Source organism: Drosophila suzukii, chromosome 2L, assembly GCF_043229965.1.
Source record: "Drosophila suzukii chromosome 2L, CBGP_Dsuzu_IsoJpt1.0, whole genome shotgun sequence".
Taxonomy (NCBI): Eukaryota; Metazoa; Arthropoda; class Insecta; order Diptera; family Drosophilidae; genus Drosophila; species Drosophila suzukii.
This window is the reverse complement of record NC_092080.1, coordinates 25,067,158-25,087,075: the sequence shown is the minus strand read 5'-3', so window position 1 is coordinate 25,087,075 and position 19,918 is coordinate 25,067,158. Positions and strand designations below refer to the sequence as shown.

Sequence of the window (19,918 nt, the reverse complement as noted above, 5' to 3'; positions counted from 1 at the left end):
TTTACCCAAGACTGCTGCTTTATAGGCAGCGAGTTCGGATGTACAATGTGATAAGAAAGTACAAGACGGTCACTGTGATAAGGTAACTTAATTACCAATTAGCGAAACTCATAAACCACGGCCACCATTCCAAGACTACGATAAAGATATTATAGGTATATTATAGGTATTTTATAGGTATATATCCATGATCTTCCCCACTCCGGTTTAAAAATAAAAACCAAAAAAAAACTGAACCGCTTTTGGCCAGAAAAGCCAAACTCTAATGTTGTAACTCTGATTAAATCGATTTTTATTTGATTCAAAACTACCTTTTTCCCAAATCCTGAAGTACCTATTTACCAATAACAGAAAATTAGAAGCATATAAAAAGACTTTGCTCTGTCCACACTTTTCCTCCACACTAGCAGTGTACAACACAGGTCTGCACATGTAGATCGATACTAGATTACTTAAAAGATTCGCGAACTAGATTGTTATACCCGTTACTCGCAAAGTAAAAACGTACTCGTATAGTAGATTCTTCGAAAAGTATGTAACAGGCCTTAAAAGTATACATATTTTGATCAGGATCACTAGCCGAGTCGATCTAGCCATGCCCGTCTGTCTGTCCTTCAGTATGAACGTTTGGATCTCGGAAACTATAAGCTCTAGAATTTTGGGATTAAGCAAGCAGATTCTTGGGCTTCCTGCACAAGTTTGTTTTTAGCAGATAGCCACACCCAATCTAACATCCACTCACGACCAAACGCTAGAACCCGTCTAGCCCGCAAGCAGAACTGCTAGGAGGCACTATAGGCTAAGTAGCGCTATAGGCTATTTAGGCTAGGTGGGGCTATAGTCTTGGTGGCCTGTTTGTAAAAACAACCGATTCGCTTCTAGCATATCTCCATCCATCTTGCACTCCCGTTAGCTGAGTAACGGCTACATAACAGTCGAGGCCATCGACTGTTTTTTTAAGGTTTTTTTAAGTTCCCGGACCTCTTCCATGTTTGATTCATATTTGTTTCATGTTTTAAAAATGTATTTTTTTACACAATTTTTATATCGACCACAAACAAGTTAAGTTGATACATCGATAAGGAATTATTTAATCTTGATAATGAAAGTTCGGATTTGCATCGGGTACAAAGTGACGGCAAATTCCGCAGCGTCTTGAGTCTCATCAGTTGCCAGCGGCTTGTGAGAGGAGCTGTAATACTCAGCTTCTGTTCCTCTTGTTCCAGAACCCTCAGCGTGAAACTTGAATCGCTTCAAGTCGCTCAGTGGCAGATTTCCGTCCAAGGTGGTTTCGCGAATTTCTACTCCGTTTAAATAATCGAAGATTGGGCGAATGTTGAAGCTGACCACCTTGCCTTCGATGTGATCCTTAAAGTTCTCCACACGCATCAGAACCTCATCATCGTTAAAAGGCTCCAGGGTGAGAAGATGCACCGACTGGGGGAAGTCGTCAAAGCTGGGAGCAGACTTGGCAACGGAGCTACTGCTTTCACTGTTCTGGCTGAAGAACTTCCAAAGAGGCAGGTGGATCTCCTTCTCGGCCTCGCGCTCCACGGATGTGGACTCATCCGCAGCGTTGAGGATTAGAAAGACCTTACCACGAGCAATCAAGGGCTGGCCAAACTTCTGCTCGTTCAAGGTCTCATCAACTCCGTATCCATCATCGCGGACAAGACGTCGGTGCAACATAAGTTCTATTTGCCCATCCTTCATGCTAGATCCTCCCTGAGCACGATCGTTTAGGACGGCGATGCGCTTGTTGGTGTCTTGCAGAGCAATGCGGGATGTGATCGGATAATAGTTTCCGGATGTAGGCTGCACTGCAAGTTCGGGGTCAAAGTCCTCTCGCTTGTCCTTTTCTCGTCTAATCAACTCCCGACCATTGGAATCAGTGTAAAATACACCATTGGAAGCGATCTCACTGCTGAATGTAGTAACAACTTCCGTACCGAAGTCTTGCTCAACTGGAACGGGGCCAACCAGCCACTCGAACTCCACCACATTTTTGGTCTCATAAATACGGATGACCTGCGAGATATAGTCGTTGAAATGTTGGTGGACTTCCTTCACTAAAGCTCCATCGTAGACTGCAAACTCGACTCCATCTTCTTGGATGACAAAGTCTCCTTGATTATACTGACGGAAGACGTAGGCACCGGAGTCATATGTCCTATAAACACCATAACTTTGACTGATGTTCTCAGATACTCCGTTCATTTCAACCCTCTTTAATAGGCCAGTTTTGTTGTCGAGCACCAATTTAATAAGCTAAAGGAGAACGTTAGGCAGTTAAGTGAGTGCTTTCTTCTGACATGTATTGGGGACTTACCGATGTCTGCACAATAGTCTCTTCGTCATCGTAGGTTTCAGCAATAGTCTTCTTGTGAAGAGTGGTCAGATCGTTATCAGTGCTCTCCTTCCAGTCAACCTCCTTGATGTAGTAACTAGCGATCTTGTTGACGGATGCCTTGAAGACCAGCTCATGCTGAGTATCGTTGCTGCGGAACTCCAGGGCCAGGACCTGCCAGGGCACTGGGACCACTTCAGAAGCTACCACGCGACCCTTCTCATCGGTAACCTGGTAGTTCTCGTTCTTGACTGGCACTCGCACATACTGGGTGGAAGTGTGGGCCAGGGGGTTGTACACGGTCACTACCACGTTATCAGCACCGTCCTTGGTGAAGGCGCACTCGCTGATGTTCAACTGCAGGCAGCTCTCGAATTCTCCGTTGGGCAGATTGGTCAGCTTGCGCAGACCATCGCGGGCAGTGTTAACACCACCAACGATAGCATCGTACAAAAGCCGATCGTAGTCATCGGACACATGCTGCTTCTCAGTGCCTGTGATGGCATCGTGATGTTGCATTACTCCCATTATCTGTCGGAGGTACTCAAGATCCTCCTTCTGCTGGGCACTCGAAAGCTCAGCGAAGGCGCTCAGCTGCTTGGCCACCTGAAGTATGTGGTTGCCATCGCGCTCGAAACGCTTTTGCGTGGGACGAGAGGTATAGTAGCCAGTCCAAAAACTGTTGGTATCACTTCCATAGGGGAAGAAGTCCAGGGTTTTGTTTGGATAGGATTGCACACTCTTGTGCACAGAGTTTAAGTAGCAGCCGGGAGTTGAGTAGATTATGTTGTATTTTGAGCCACTGGACTGACGTTCGTTGATGTACCTAATAATTGAATTACAAGACTTTAAATATATTGGTAATAAAGAACCCAATTTCCTTCTTACTTGATCAGTTTGTCCATGTTCTTAAAGTTAACCTCAGCATCTTCGTACTGGAAGTCACCTCCCATGGGAATCATGATGTGGTTTGTACGGAACTTTTCAGCCACTTGAGCGGCGTAGGAAATAAAGTCGTCCACCCTCGACTTGACATTGTTATCGTAGCTATCACTGTCAATAATTGGGTCGTCGTTGCAGTGAACGTCGAAACAAAATCCGGGAGTGTCCCAGTAGAAGGTGTACAGGAGACCAGTGAAAAGCTTGACATCGCTAAGTGACTCACTGGCATCCCAAACCATCTCTAGAGCAAGATCATTCATTCGTCTGCCCTTGTCGTTGTGATCCATGCGTGAAAAGAACTCGCCATCGTATCCCATCTGGGCGTACAGTGATGCTTGTTCTCTGGAGTGGCCAAAGGGATCGATTTGCCAGCCAACCCGAGGACGACCACATATCCCAAAGGTGTCATCCAGGAACCTTTTTTCAAATGGTATTGTTAAAATGGAACACAAGGAACCACCTCTACTTACTTCAAACCAACTGTAAACTGATCGATCACACTCTGGTAGTTCACGGCAGCCTCATCGTTCATGCTCCAGGCTCCGTTGGTGAACTGCAGGCGACCCTCGTTGACCAGCTTTTTCACAATTGCCCTGACGGTCTCCGACTGCTCGTCCCACCATTTGGAGAAGAAGGAGGTCTCAACCTGGATGAAGCGACGATCGGGGTTCTTGATCAACTCAGAGATCACGGTGTCGATAATGTACTGGACTCCAGCATGCTGTATGTTGTTCTTGTGGCCATAGAAGTATTGATCAACCGTCTTAAGCCATCCCACATCGTCGTGGGAATGGGGCACCAAGTGTATGTTGACCATGTTTGACTTGGTTTCATGACATGACTGCAAACCGATATTTATTCTGTTACTTCAGTTCCATTGTGAGAATAAATCATAAAATGTCCTAGAGCCCTATGCCACCTTACCTCGTAGCCGCAAACCGCTTGGGCTGACTTTGATTTGATTGCCAATAAGGCCAAGCAAAGAACGAGTCTTAAATACTTCATTGTGAATTTCCTAAACCTTTCACGCGGATATAACAAATGCTCCCAATGCAGGCACACAACTGACTTCTTTGTTTTCGTAAACTGGCCCATTTATATCAGGCAACCGGTACTTGAGCTTATCTTGTATTATGCTAAGTCAAGCATGCTTAGAAATCAATTAGGTATACTCCAACGATAATTAATTAATGACGATTACGCTTAAGAGCACGTATTTTACTTACAATTAAATTGATATTGTTGGTGTTTAGCGTTTATCTTAACAAGCCTCTATAAATAGTTGCTTCTGTTTTGACAGATTGCAGTGCTTATCAGCGGATTAGTCAAACAATCTTTATAAGCTTGCAGAGGGTATTATAATTTCAGTCAAAAGTTTAAGACTTAGTGAAGACTAATTAAACCCTTTCAAAAATATATATATTCTTAGACACATAAAGTATACCCTCTTAATCTACGATTAACGGGCATTTACACTGTTAGTACTGCCTCTGTAGCATGAATTTAATTCCATAAAATGGTTTTAGCTGTAAGGGTATACAATCATCGGCCTTGTCAAAGGTGGCTTCCCTTTTTGTTAATGATTGATTGCATACTAACACTGTTTATGGATTTGTACTGGAAGTTATCTTGAAGTAATACAGGCCACGAAAGTATATTGATAACGTCTAAATTGGAAATTGAAAGCCCCAAGCAAAGAGCAAGTGATAAGATACAGTAAGGTACCAAGGCTAAGGATAGATTAATCTGCAACCGACAAAGCTCTTATAACGACCTAGATCTGCTTGACACCAATTGTAAATTTTCTTTGAAGCAATCGAGTCAAAAGAACTGTAAGAGCTGGACTCAGTCTCAGAGTCAACCCTAATAAATAAATCGTTAATTTTAATAGAAATCATATTTAAACATGCTGGCAAATATTGAAATATTCAAATAAAATTAATTATATTTGAAAATATATTACTCGCTTTAAAAAACCAAAATGGCGATAGTAGTAATACCGGTTACACGGTTAGTAAAAGGGTAACTATAAAAGCTGCAATACTGGGATTAGGCATGGAGATTCAAGAGATTCCTGCGCAGCGCAAGTTTGTTTCGTCAAGGGGCCACGCCCACTCAAAGGCCCACAATCCACCCAATATCATCGGAAACTATAAATGCTAGAAAGTTGGGATTAAGCATGTAGATTCCTGAGATTTTTGCGCAGCGCAAGTTTACGATTGTCACTCGACTTTAGCGAGACACTCGACTATAGCGTTATCTCTTTTGCATATTGTAAAAAAAGTAAAAAGTATTCCACATAAAGTATATATATTCTTGATCAGCATCACTAGCTGAGTCGATTTACCCCTGTCCACATGTCCGTCTGTACGACTGTCCATGTGTCCGTATGAACGCTGAGATCTCGGAAACTATAAGAACTATAATCTTGGGACTTGGCATTTCAGCTAACGCCCACAAACGGCCATAAAACTAAATCCCGTCCATTGACTATAGCGTTTTTTCTTGTTTCTAGATTCGTCGGAAATTATGTATCAATTAGAAAGAAGCGTTTTCGACCCTATAAAGTTTCAAGCAAAAACACCTCTTAACGAGGTAAAAAGTAGCGGCGAACGCGCCTTTAACAAAAATTTCTGATACCAACAATTGTGACGAAAAATGATATTACATTCGATAAAATAAATAAACTATATTAAATTTATGATTTCGGCCCGCAACAGTAAATATTTATTTACCTACACGTAAATTTTCTGATGTAGCGACACATACTATAAGATACTATAAGCATTTTAAATCTGGCTTTTTTTTTGGATATTCCGCTAAACTAGCGGGTTTTTCCAAAAGTCGTAGAACAAACGTTTTCTAATTCAACCTACTTTATACACCCATAGGGTTTCCAAAACCCTAAAGCTAAGATGGGATGCATACAAACCCACAAACAAAGGGACAAACATTCTCATTTTGGGAAGAAGAAAATCTTGTTTCTTGAATTACTTTTGAACGGGATATCGGATTTCAACAAATGAGGTGTCACTCGACGCGTATTCTCAGTAAGAATAAAACTAGCTAAACAGCCGGGGGCTTTTATTCCCACCGTATCCAGCAGCTCAAATTTTCTAAATTTTTACTTTTACACTTTCACCGCTTTTTCTCCCAAACAAATCTATATTTCGAAAGTCTTGGTATGCAAGTTTCTTAGTTAGTGCGATACCTTTCGATTGTTGAATCAGTTGTTACGATCGGACCATAATGGCAGATTTTCAATTCTGCGGCTATATATAGTAGTTGTCTTCGCACGCTCTCTTGCGCGCTTCGCCACTACGTGTACTGCCGTCCACAGTGATATATATTTTTGATCAGGATCACTAGCCGAGTCGATCTAGCCATGTCGGTCTGTCCGTCTGTCAGTCTGTCCGCTCTTACGCCCACATACCGCCCTCAACAGTGGCTCCTACAGTTGTAATGCTAGAATACATTATCCTTACCTATCGATTGACCCAAAAAAAAGTTAGCCACGCCCACTTTAACGCCTACAAACTTAAAAAAATCGAAAATATGATAGCGGATATCTCGGAAACTATCAAAGATTGGGACTTCAGATTTATTGTCCGTAACGCTTATAACGCTTAGATCTGTCTGCCGCCCACATAATCATATATTGAGTTCGCGGGTAGATTTCGCATTACAATCCCGCTTTGCTGATTGCATGTCTCCATCTCCCTTTGGTCCCTTTAGCTGAGTAACGGGTATCTGAAAGTCGAGGTACTCGGCTATAGCGTTCTTCCTTGTTTTTGCTTAAAAACGGCTCTTACGATTTCCTTTTAAAATTAAAACTGTATAGACCTCAGCTTTTTAAATATAACACATTGTTGTAAAATGGGACGTTTTAAAGTGCAGGTCAACTAACGCTGCCTGTGCATTGGTCGTGGTCCCGGAAACATTTAAATGGTATAAGAAACCTTAATTCTAAGACTTTTATAAAAAGTCTTTGCAAATATGCTTGCATCATGATCAGTAAAAAAGGAGCGTAAAAAAGTACGCTACCTTTTCGTGATACGTGGTACATTGGTGCTGGTTTGTATCCATGAGAGAAATATCGATAAGAACTAAATTAATTATTTTTAATAAACCATGAAGTAAGTTAAATTCTTTACAACTGTTCAGGCCTCTTGATGATAAGAATTAAATTAATTATTATTAAAAAACCATTAAGTAAGTTAAATTCTTTACAACTGTTCAGGCCTTTTTGATTTTTACGTGTCCACAATTGCTGTGCGCTTCAGTTGCGGTGTCAACCGATGTCGTTTTTGCAAAAGCAATTTCAATTAAAAAACATTTGTTTATAAACTGATTGTCAAAACATTACACTAGGACCAATTTAAAATGACATTTGAAATGCATAGTGGAGCTTTTCATGTAAAATGTTTTACCATTTCTCGTCGTTATGTATCATAAGCGATCAGCAGAACAAACTTTAACACTGATTACTGATGGATCCGTAATCATGTTGTTCTACTGAACGCGGCCATTGACACTTCAAAAACTTCTAACCAAAATACCTCTTAGCGAGGTAAAAAACTAGGGACGATCGCACCGTTTTTTACTCTTTAGGAGGTGTTTTTGCTTAGCTATAATATTTCCAAAAAATAAGCGAAACAAATTTTTAACATTGAATATATTTAATTTAATAATTACATTTCATTTAATACTGTGTTGAGAACTGCAGTTTACTCCGTCTTGATAATGAATGTACGGATCTGCATTGGTTGAAGTGTAACGCTGAAGTCGGCGGCTTCCTGAGATTTCTCAGCAGCCAAAGGCTTGTGGGCAGTAGTATAGTACTCGACTTCTTCGGGCTTGTGTCCTGAGCTATCGTGGTGGAACTTGAAGCGCTTCATATCCTTCAAAGGCAAGTTTCCGTCCAAGGTTGTTTCGCGAATTTCTAATCCGTTCAAATAGTCAAAGATCGGCCGAATGTTGAAGCTAACCACTTGGCCCTCGGTGTGATCCAGGAAGTTCTCCACGCGAAGCAGAACCTCGTCGTCGTTGAAAGGCTCCAGGGTGAGCAAGTGCACCGATTTGGGGAAGTCATCGAAGCTGGGAATTGATTTGGCAGCAGCGGTGGTGCTTCCGGTGTTCTTGCTGAAGAACTTCCAGAAGGGCAGGTGAATTTTCTTTTCGGCTTCGCGCTCCACGGCAGTGGACTCATCGGCAGCGTTGAGAATCATGTAGACCTTACCACGGGCAATCATGGGCTGGCCGAACTTCTCCTCGTCCAAGGCCTCACCAACACCGTAGCCGTCGTCGCGTACCAGACGACGGTGCAACATAAGTTCCAACTGTCCGTTGATCATGCTGGCTCCTCCCTGAGCACGATCGTTGAGGAGGGCAATACGCTTCTTACTGTCCTGCAGGGCAATTCGGGATGTGACGGGATAGTAGTTCGCTGCAGTTGGCTGCCTATCCAGACCGGGAGTAAAGTCCTCCCGCTGGTCCTTTACACGCTTGATCATCTCGCGGCCATTGGAGTCGGTATAGGAAACGCCATTCGAGGCAATGGTACTGTTGAAGATGATAACCACTTCCCGGCCGAATTCCTCTTCACTCTCAATGGGCCCAACCAGCCACTCGATCTCCACAATGGGCTCGCCCTCGTAGATGCGAATGACCTGGGAGACGTATTCGCTGAACTGCTGGTGGACTTCCTTGACCAAAGCTCCATCGTAAACGGTGAACTCAACACCTTCATACTGTACAATAAAGTCAGCCTGGTGGTATTGACGGAAGACGTAGGCACCGGAGTCGTAGGTCCTATAAACACCATAACTCTGATCGATGTTCTCGGAGACTCCGTTCATTTCGACCGTCTTTAGGAGACCAGTTTTGTTGTCGATCACCAGTTTGACTTCCTAGCAAAGGTAAATATTAATGTGTTAGTTAAGGTAGTTCCCTCACTTAAGTGGTTCCCGACAGCTTACCGAAGTCTGCACCACAGTCTCTCCTTCCTCGTCGTCGAAGGTCTGAGTAGCGTTCTTCATGGAATGAACCTTCTTGAATCGCTTGGGCAACTCCAAGTTAGATTCTTCAACCTTGACAGACCTCTTTGACTTGGTGTGCACAGCGACGGTCTGGCTCTCCTGATCAACAACCTTCTTGATGTAGTAGTTAGCGATCTTGTCGACGGAAGCCTTGAAGACCAGCTCATGCTGAGTGTCGTTGCTGCGGAACTCCAGGGCCAGGACCTGCCAGGGCACTGGGACCACTTCAGAAGCTACCACGCGACCCTTCTCGTCGGTAACCTGGTAGTTCTCGTTCTTGACTGGGACTCGCACATACTGGGTGGAAGTGTGGGCCAGGGGGTTGTACACGGTCACCACCACGTTATCAGCATCGTCCTTGGTGAAGGCGCACTCGCTGATGTTCAACTGCAGGCAGCTCTCGAACTCTCCGTTGGGCAGATTGGTCAGCTTGCGCAGACCATCGCGGGCTGTGTTAACACCACCTAGGATGGCGTCGTACAAAATCCGATCGTAGTCATCGGAGACATGCTGCTTCTCAGTGCCCGTAATGGCGTCGTGGTGCTGCATCACACCCATAATCTCGCGAAGGTACTCCAGATCTTCCTTCTGCTGCTGGCTGGTCAGACCGGCGAAGACACTTAATTGCTTGGCCACCTGCAGGATGTGGTTGCCATCGCGCTCAAAACGCTTCTGGGTGGGACGGGAGGTGAAGTAGCCGGTCCAGTAGCTGTTGTCATCGCTGCCATAGGGGAAAAAGTCCTCGGTCTTGTTGGGCCAGGTTTGAAGACCTTCATGCACAGAGTTCAGGTAGCAGGCGGGGGTAGAGTAAAACAGGTTGAAGGTGGAGCCCTCGGCCTGACGCTCGTTAACGTACCTGGGAACATTCAAAATAATGAGTATCGATCATCACTAATCAGGCATGAGTAATTACTTGATCAGCTTGTCCATGTTCTTGAAGTTAACCTGAGCATCTTCGTACTGGAAATCATCACCCATGGGGATCATGATGTGGTTGGATCGGAAGTGCTTGGCCACCTCCGTCACGTAGCTGAGGAAGTCATCGACCCTGGACTTGACATTGTTGTCGTAGCTCTTAGTGTCAATAATCGGATCGTCACCGCAGTGGACGTCGAAGCAGTAGCCGGGGGGAGCCGAGTAGTGACGGTACAGCAGGCCAGTGAAGATTTCATCGTTGCTCAGCGAATCACTGGCATCCCAGATCATTTCCATACCTAAGTTGTCGATGCGGTTGTTCTTGTCGCGGTGATCCATGCGGGCAAAGAACTCTCCATCATAACCCATCTGAGCGAAGATCGAAGCCTGTTCACGGGAATGACCGAAGGGATCGATCTGCCAGCCAATGCGAGGACGAGCGCAGGAGCCGAAAGTGTCGTCCAAGAACCTGGTTATAGCAATTTGAACCATTAAGATGCCGACCCTCTGTTTCAATCCTTTCTTGCACTTACTTCAATCCCAGGGTGAACTGATCGATCACACTTTGGTAGTTAACGGCAGCCTCATCGTTCATACTCCAAGCTCCTCCCGTGAACTCCAGGCGACCTTCGTTGACCAGTTTCTTCACGATCTGCTTCGCAGTCTCGGATTGCTCCGACCACCATTTGGCAAAGAAAGAGGTCTCCACCTGGATGAAGCGGCGGGAAGGATCCTTGATGAGCTCAGCGATCACGGTGTCGATGATGTACTGGACTCCAGCGTGCTGAATGTTGCTCCTGTGGCCATAGAAGTACTGATCAACGGTCTTCAGCCAGCCGACATCGTCATGAGAGTGGGGAACCATGTGAATATTGATCATGTTCGTCTTCGTTTTGGGGCATGCCTGTAACGAGTTTATGGACATGTTTCGAAATTAAAATGCATCAGATCGACCGTATCACGAATCTTGAACTTTACAATTTTCTTATAATTCTTAATTATATTTTAAAAGTTATAGAGTCGACAAATTGTCCACCGTATTTATTTCTTAAAATCACTTTCGCGGACTTCACTTAATTTTCAGTTTCTAAATATTCTCCTATTCCCATTCTGGTTCTCGCTTTTCACCTCGTATCCACAAGCCTCCTCAGAAGGCCTCACACTTAGGGCCAAAAGAGCGGCAAAGAGCACAATACCGCACAAATATTTCATGGCGACGACCTTTCAATTTATTTTAGAACTGACTTTTTCAGAAAATTTGAGCTGCTTTTATAGGAAACCCCACACGGGTTCACCCTGATAAGCAATCACTTTGGACCCTCAAAAGGCTTGTGCTTAGGCTTAGGGCCAATAAAACGGTTTAACGATAACCGAAAGCTTAGGGAAATGCTGATACTCTAACTACGAAGTTCAAGTTCAGTGTATTCGCGATCGCCAGCATTGTATATCTTAATTGGTTCTAATCGCTTCCATGCGATTAGTAAAATGAGTTCCCATTGATGATTACGCCCCGGTACTTCTTATACCATTTTTATGAATTTGTACTAAGGTGAAGTTTGCTATTTTTTTATGCAGATTAGGGAAATTGAGACCCCTAACGGGGCGGTAACACTATGGAGGCGAAAATTATATTTTAGCATTTTTATTAGCCCTTCAGGGAATCATGAGTGCTTGATTACCTTTCGGGAAGTGTTTTGAGTATTGGGACCACATGAAAATGTTATGAATTCGTTATCATAATTGCCCATATAAACTCGTTCATCGCCACTATTTAAGATTACAGTTTTTGATTTCTGAAAGTGTCACACATTTTACAACGGCCAATTACTAATTCTTCTTTATTTACCTGAGAAATCACACAAATTAATTTATCCGTTGTCTTGGGAACTGTTATCGAGTAGGGTGTCCTATTCCTATTCAGCCTATCAAGCCCTGAAATATAACAAAATGGGCATTCTATGATAGACTGAACGCAAATATTTGTTTTATATCATTGTCAAAAAGAAACAACAGCTTATGATCACCGGTTTTAGGTGCTACAAGCTTTCCGTTCAGGACTTGGAGAACTGACCCTCTCGAGGACAGAATCATAATTTCATTTCTTACGAACTGCGGATTTTGTGTTAAACACCTTTGCTGACACCCGAAAATGGAAATGAAATGAAACTAAAATCTGCCCTGTCCTGACCCGTGTTGTGAAGTTTACAATTATATTTATATATTTAAAAAAAATAGGAGCTTTATTTATCGTTGATCAATTCAAACCAAATGCAGAAATGAAAGACCTGGACGAACTCAATGAGATAAAAATTATTCAACTTTTAATGAGTCTGCCGACGATATAAAGACATATTTTTTAATGAAGCAAAAACGGCAATTATACTGCACATTTGTATTTATGCACATATCCCACTATTGCAAATGACGATGATTGCACAATCGCTTAAATGCAAAACTCATTAAAATAATTGCGAAATGCAAAAGTATAACAAACTCATGGAAGTCGACGTCCCAGGCGGAGAGACCAGAACCAGACCGCCAGAGAGCAGTGAACAGTGAGTACAGTAAACACACAGACTACGGCACACACTCATTAAACCAACCATAAATAATTAACAAAACAATTTATTTTCAAGGATACAGCCGGGTTGGGGTGGACCCAGGCTCAGTCTATAATTGCGTCGCATTATCCCTTCAGCCAGTGGGACTGCACTGCCTGCACTCGGTATGCAAACTTCAAAGCCCATTTATGGGGCCGCTTGTCTGCGCCGATGCCAAGATGAAAAGCCAAAAAGTACAAAAAACAGAAAAAAACATGAAAACAAAATTGTGCTGACAAACAAACAGCGTCTAAAAGTCAACAAACCATGGCACCCAGGGCTGGCTGTCGTTGGCTACTGATGCGCGATATCTGAAAACACTTAAGCAGTCCACACACATGACGCATACGCCATGTGTGCGGGTGTAGTTTGCGAGTCATTAAAAGCAAATAACCTCAAAGCAAAGAGCTGCCGCTTCTCTCGGTCTCTGGACCACTTGAGCCACAAAACGCTGGCTAGCTGGCAAAAAGAAGTGCTGGATTTCCTCATGGCCATGTCCAGCTGGGGTTCGTAGGACACGAACCACCCGTGCACCCTCACACTTCTAGCTGAGCGGCATTTGTCCGCAAACACTTTTGTAATTAATTGCGCATGGCCAGCGCAAATGTCAGGACCTCCCTGTTCCGTTCGCAGACCTCCGCCTCAGACCCACTTAAAAGTCATCCAGTGCGTTGGTCAAAGGTGGTTCCGGCCGCCACGTTAAATTCGAGGGCTGAATTCTGGAGCTCTTCGAGCAATAAACTGATGCAAAAAAGATTAATGGGCTTATGATTTTTGAAAAATTTCGGTCTCGTTTTTATATTTGTTATATATTTCGATTTTTCAAATACATAAAGTTGTTTCCTTTGGCTGCAGGGATACACTTTTGAAGAAGGCAAACGGAGAATAGAACAATGCAAACGGTGTTATTTCATTTTTATGTTGCTGTTTCTCTAAACGAATTTAGCATAATTAATTGCCTTGTCGAAATGTGTGCAAATGGAGCGCGCTGCATTGCCGCAGGTCCTGGCTAAGGATCTGCACACCTCCTTATTCCGTTCTCGACAGGATCCACTCCACTCCACTCCGGCACTGCAGTAAAATATTGTTTCGCCCTGCTCGAGTATTTGCATAATGCAGCACGATGCATTAAAACCATCCTTTGGCGTCTGAACTCGCTCGTCCTTGTGGGCGTCTCCTTGTCACTGGGGTGTTCTCATTAGCACATCTCGAGTGGATTCGGCCCTGGGGGAACTATTTAGCACACAACAGCGGCAACCGGGGAGAAAATGGCTGAATTGAGGCATTCGAGTGATCCAGCAATAATTGCTAAAAGAACTTAGCCGATTCTACTGAAGCTAATCTCGAAATTGCAGCTCAAAAATAAATATTGCCAAAAATCTTCAAAAAATGTTTAAAGTTTAACCAACAATGACTAAAATAAATATAGAACGCTATCTATGCGTGGGAGATGGAGACGTGCAAGCAGCAAAGCGATTGTTCCCAAGATTACACACCTTCTTTTATTTAATTATAACTTTTTAATGGATGGTCCGATTGAAGATGGATATTGATAGTCAAATCAAAATCATAAATGTGAGAGCTAGACAGTGTGTCGGACAGATAGTCAGGCGGACATGCCTAGTTTGACTCGGCTAGTCCTCCTCATCAAGAATATTTATACGCTTCCTTCTACCTGTATGTATCAGGTAACAGGTAATCTTATACACCCTTTTACTTTACGTTCATTTTAAATATTATTTATTTTTTGTGCAGCCAAATGGCGCTTAATTGCCCATTTGCCATCTCTAAAATGCAAATGACATTTTACAAACTTATTTAATTAAATGGATTTACTTTCATCGTTGTACCTCCCCACAGCCCCTCAAAACGTCAATCATCAGGGGAAAGGGTTTGCGCGTTCGCCTTGAGATGAGTAATTAAAACATTTTTCACTTTGCGTCTCCTCTCTTCTGCTGTTTATGTTCTAGTTGTTTTTAAGTAACGCGCTTCTTACAAATCAGTGTTGCACTTTCATGGAAAACCTTCTGCCTTTCCAATTAAAAAGCACAGATTCCAGGTGAGCCTAGGTTGCGGCATGTCGGACTTGTAGAACTGCTACTTTGGCACTTAAGTAATATATTTTTTCCATCAAGCTCACATTATTTAAATTCTTATTGCTATCAGGCATCTAATCTATGCCGGTTTTTTAGCTTCTTGAAAGCATAATCTACATTTCGTTTTGCCTTATCAAGTTGGTAATCAAAACGCAAAGAAAGCTAAGTGTAAGAAATTGATAGCCTCGACACTTTGATTAACTGTAATGACACCCTTAAATAGTATTATTTTGTAATTAAAGTGTTGAATAAACTGATAGTGTAGCGGAAACGCCTGAAGTAACACTTGGCGATTACCTTTTATATGTACGTACTAAGAAAAACATCATCAATCTTCAGAAAAATTCGATAAAAGCTTAGTTTAATGTAAACCAGAAGTATGCAACTTTTAGGACATTGGTTTGTTTAGTTGTTAAGTGCTTTTGTACTTATCCTTAATGTCGTTAAATACATTGTGCTCATTAACTGAAAATGGGTCTTAGCAGCTATTAAGTCAAAAGTCTTTATCACAATAATTTGAAATTACCTTTCTAGAGTTATGCTACTTTGCTACCATGTAGCGCATTCCCCAACTACTCAGCCTAATCTAAACAATTGCCATTTTCCTTGGCTGCAGCTCAAAAGTGTTAGCTTCAAGTGCAGCTGGCTCTGTTGCAGCAACGAGTTGCGTTTCGCTGCTGGTCTTAATGTCGTTTTTGTGTTTTTTTCTGTCACCTGTTTCAACACTTGAAATGTGACGGCAGCCGCCAAACAACCTAATTAGTATGCAAAACACATTAAGTGGCAGCCAACTACGTTGCCGCAGTACTCGTGCTAAAAAAAACAGAAAAGCAAAGTGGACGCGGAGTGGGTGGTGCTGTAGGATTACCTCGTCGGAGGCAGGCCATTGTTTTCGCAACCTACAAAACATTTCAAATGGAAATTTTGCTCCCTCCTGTGTGCTGGGCTGTGCGGCGATATTGACAACCTTCACCTTCATTGATGCCTATAATTAGTGCACACAACAACATAAATCGGGTGGATGGTGAATGGCGAATGGCGAATGGCAGCGAGGGGAATTTATCCGCCAGGGAGCTGTTTATTAATCATACGCCACGTTGACGCCGGCTCAACGAGCCCTCGTCGGGAGTCCTTGGCTGGTGTGTGCTAATTAAGCCTTCGATTAATTTACGCCTTTTGGCCTCAAACGTCAGTGTGAAAACAAAGAAAATTAAAAGCTTGCCGCCCGAACTTCAAAAGCCGGAAAAGGAGCGAGCCTCGAACCTCGAACCTCGGATCCCGGATCCCAGATCCGACATCCCAGATCCGGGTGTCTGGTTGTGCCCGAAAGGCAGTCCGGAATATGCGTTAATGACGCCATCACCGACAGAGTGGATGACACTGTCTGGGCTTAGTGGCTCCGTCCGTCTGCTCATCACGGTTTTTGGCGTGGGCGTGGTCGAGGTCTTTTTGCCTGGAAAACATCAAAGCGTTGAAGCTTGGGAATTGTTGACACACCGGATGAGCAAAGCTCGAGCCCCCGCTCTCCGTTCCGAGATCTTTCTGGGGTATATCATTTTCCCCACCTCGGGCTTCTCCATTCATTTTTTGTTTTTGTTAATACTGACTGCGGCGCTTACTGATAAGCTTGGGGATTTTATTATTACGATTTTTTGTTGCCACATTTCCCCGTTCATCTGCATTACGCTATTTTTTTTGCTTTGGGCCAAATCTCGCTGTTTTGGACGTTAGAAACTCTGATGTTATGATATTCGACAGGGTATTGATGGCTACTTATCTATGCTTTCCTGAGTTGGATAAATTAATGCCGAATGGGTTTTGCTAATAAAAGACCAAACATCTTTATGAACTTATGATCTTAATGTGAAGTGTGCGGTATACAAATGAAATATTCGCTTAAGTTGAACAATAACGAGAAAGAGAGCTAACTTCGGCAAGCCGAAGCTTCTATACCCTTGCAGGTCGTTCCCGTGGGAGCGTTGTATGTACAGAGCTCTTCGATTTTAGGAAATCTAAAAATAGAATTCAATTTTTACGGAAGATGAAAAAAAAAATTTCACATTAATTATCTATGACAGCTATATGATAAAATATACCAATTTTTTTTAGTTTAATTCTAAATTCTGAATTGTTAAAAGAATGATATTCCCAAAAGTGAAAGTTAATATGTCAAAAAACACCGAAGTAATAATTTTTGTACTTAAAAAAAATGTTCTTTGGTATGGGGCCAGTACTATACAGAAGCGGACAGGTGAACATGGCAAAAACGGCTGCTTAGTAATGGTGATCAAGAATATATATGCTTTGTGGCTTTATTAATGACTGTCATCATTATTCCCTCTGCAAGGGTATAAATATGATAGAATGCCAATAAAATCAGTTCGACATAAAAAGACTTCGAGATAAAGATGACAGAGCTATGGAAGCTGCCTCAACACTTTTAATTGGCCATCTGTCCCTAAAAAATGTTTGAACATTGATAGGAATAGAAATAAATTAATCGACGACTTTTCACTTTGTTGCAGGCTTTTGTGCCTATCGCAGAACCGATAGCCACAAACATCTTGGCATACCTGCCCCATAATATCAGAGCCACTACCGAATCGAAATCCAAATTCAAACCAAATCAAAGCTGCCATCACGTTGCTCATTGCGGGGAAATGGTCTTGCTGAAATGGAAATCCATCCAAAGGCCACACAAAGGACCACATCTGTGGGCTGGTGAATGGATGGATGGCAGGGTGTGGGTGTGTGTGCTTTGAGTTTGCGGAAATGAATTGGTATTTAATTAATAGTTTTACCCTGATTAATCTGCCCCTTGCGCATCCGCCCCCATCGTCATCGTCATCATCATCGAGGGCATTGCGTAAGCCGCAAACCAGCGATCCCGCCCCTCAGCCATTGCCACCCTCTCCAGTTTCGTAGTTCCAGTAACGCCGCATGTTGACCTAATGAAGTTGCCGTATAATTGTTGCTCAGACGTTCAGTCGAACGTGCCCCCTTCCCCGCTCGGAACGGAAATCAAATTGAAATTAACGTACCATCGACAGGCGGCCTCGGAGGGTTGGGGTGCAGTTTTTGGAAAAGGGATCTGACCTGGGTTTGGGTTCGAGGTCGGGCTCATCAGGGGCTTCATAAGCCCAGACTCCAGTCCTGCCTCCGCTTCTGCGGCCTGTTGTTGTTAATTTGATTGGATTCTGATGATGGGGCGGAGCAGTTGCAACGCCCACGCACACGTTTCGACATTCGCATTCGGTCGGTTGGTCTATTACTTTAGTGCTTTAGTGCTCCGGCTTTGATTTTTCGCCGGGTCCTGGCTTCCTGGTCCTGGGCTCGATTCGACGGGAGAAGGACAACCCCTGCGATCTGGGAGCTGCTGTGCCTGTTTTGATTGTGTAATGCAATCACGTCGTTGTTTTGCTTCACTTTTTCCCCTCACCCTTGTGGTACACTTGAGAAAAATTGCTTTTACACCATCAGGACGGTTTTCCGAAACTAACCATTTCTAATTCCTTAACCATTTATTTGCCGTTTAAAAATGGCACATCGGGCTAAATGTTTTCTTTTTGGTAAGCCTAAATATATACCTCAATGTTTTTGAATTTGAAAATGATCCCCTATATTAAAACTGTACTTAATAATATAAGAGTATCGGTAAAACTGATTTTAAAAAACCCTTGATACATTACGATTGACTACAAACAATTTGCTCAATGCTGTTTCAGACTTTTCATCAACAATTTTTTTTAGTGCAATCAAGGGCTAAGGTAAGTTAAGTAGGAGGGTATCTGAATTTTAATTTTCGACAGCATTTTGAGCTGCGCACGAACAATGTGCGTAATCATACGTGATGATGTGATGTGCCCCAGTCCAGGATCTAGTCCTCATCCCGGGTCGCTCCTGGCAGATCTTGTTAGGCGGTGACAGAAAGTTGCCATTGTGGCTGTCTCTATGGAAAGACATTGGTGTGGCTGGCACTTCATGAAATTAATAAGTTGAAATACTTGCGACTTCTGCTCGGCTGATTGCTCAATCTGTAGAAGATGGGATGGAAATGAAGGCGTGCCCCACAACATGTGTACTTGAACTTTGCACAAGGGTGACTGCTGCTTCATTAGTTAATAGTAATCAATGCAAAAGTTTGATGTTTTGTTTTCTTTTTTTCTCTTTAGCTGGGCCTTCCCCCAAAAAATATGCATAAATGTAATGCAAGTTCACGGTACAACCCTCTGGGATCTCCCCTCTGGGATCTGGCTTGTTTCCTGCTGGCACACGCCGCCGCCGAAGCTTGAGCCTTCAGGACTCAGCATTCAGACTTCAGGACTCAGAACTCAGAGCCTTCAGCCAGGATGCTGCTGTCTGCCGCTGCGCTGTGACATGCCACGCATTTAAACGTCACCGGAAGTTCTTTTGTTCTTGTGCCTCAACGATGACGTTCCCGCCGATGTCTAACTGACTGACAGGCGATGCCGGGGAACCCCTGCCCCACGAAATCCCCTCCCAGCTCACTGGGCGCTCAACTGCCAGCAGAGTTCAAGTGTAAATGCGAAATTTATATTTAAAATAAAGAATAGGGTACAGCAGAGCGTGAAAAAAGAATCGCTCCGAATTTAATCATTTCCACGACACACATCTTTACAAATATTAGTATAATTTAATATGAGTAAACAAGAAATCTTAAGCAATTACAGATTAAGGTCGGTAAGTAACAGTTTACTGCTTACTTTGTTTATTTAAAATTTGTAAAAAGGCTGGATTTCCAATTTCCAGAAATGCGTTTGGCTTCGTTAGTTTTTCAACGGCACAGTCCCCTCCTGTCAGTTTTTAAATTGATTTTTGAGGTTTGGCAACGCTAAAAAATGGAGTAAAAATCAATCAAATTGTTCACGTACATTATTCACACTTTCATGGTCAGGGGCTGGGAGAAGGGGGGTTCCAAGTCGGCCAAAGTGAATGATTGCGCATTATGTTAGGGCCTAT

The 19,918-nt window shown here is 43.1% G+C and overlaps 2 protein-coding genes across 2 annotated transcripts; both read right to left on the bottom strand.

The window, feature by feature from the left end:
• Positions 1 to 1,002: 1,002 nt before the first annotated feature.
• On the bottom strand, positions 1,003 to 4,352 carry LManV (Lysosomal alpha-mannosidase V). The gene is made up of 5 exons (XM_017086561.4): positions 4,214 to 4,352; positions 3,760 to 4,130; positions 3,236 to 3,706; positions 2,330 to 3,173; positions 1,003 to 2,268 (listed from the first exon to the last, which is right to left on the bottom strand). The coding sequence occupies exons 1-5, from the start codon at positions 4,292 to 4,294 to the stop codon at positions 1,087 to 1,089; spliced, it is 2,949 nt and encodes a 982-aa protein (XP_016942050.3). The 5' UTR covers positions 4,295 to 4,352; the 3' UTR covers positions 1,003 to 1,086.
• Positions 4,353 to 7,949: 3,597 nt separating this feature from the next.
• LManVI (Lysosomal alpha-mannosidase VI) lies at positions 7,950 to 11,505 on the bottom strand. Its single transcript, XM_017087023.4, has 5 exons — positions 11,371 to 11,505; positions 10,776 to 11,146; positions 10,241 to 10,711; positions 9,268 to 10,183; positions 7,950 to 9,198 (listed from the first exon to the last, which is right to left on the bottom strand). Exons 1-5 carry the CDS (start codon positions 11,452 to 11,454, stop codon positions 8,017 to 8,019), a joined length of 3,024 nt encoding a protein of 1,007 aa, XP_016942512.3. The 5' UTR covers positions 11,455 to 11,505; the 3' UTR covers positions 7,950 to 8,016.
• Between the last annotated feature and the right edge of the window lie 8,413 nt (positions 11,506 to 19,918).

Coding starts and splice junctions, on each gene's coding strand:
- LManV (XM_017086561.4), bottom strand. CDS start 4,294: ATGAAGTATTTAAGACTCGTTCTTTGCTTGGCCTTATTGGCAATCAAA. Junction 4,131..4,213: donor AAGCGGTTTGCGGCTACGAG/GTAAGGTGGCAT, acceptor ATCGGTTTGCAG/TCATGTCATGAAACCAAGTC. Junction 3,174..3,235: donor AACATGGACAAACTGATCAA/GTAAGAAGGAAA, acceptor TTCAATTATTAG/GTACATCAACGAACGTCAGT.
- LManVI (XM_017087023.4), bottom strand. CDS start 11,454: ATGAAATATTTGTGCGGTATTGTGCTCTTTGCCGCTCTTTTGGCCCTA. Junction 11,147..11,370: donor AGGAGGCTTGTGGATACGAG/GTGAAAAGCGAG, acceptor AACTCGTTACAG/GCATGCCCCAAAACGAAGAC. Junction 10,184..10,240: donor AACATGGACAAGCTGATCAA/GTAATTACTCAT, acceptor GAATGTTCCCAG/GTACGTTAACGAGCGTCAGG.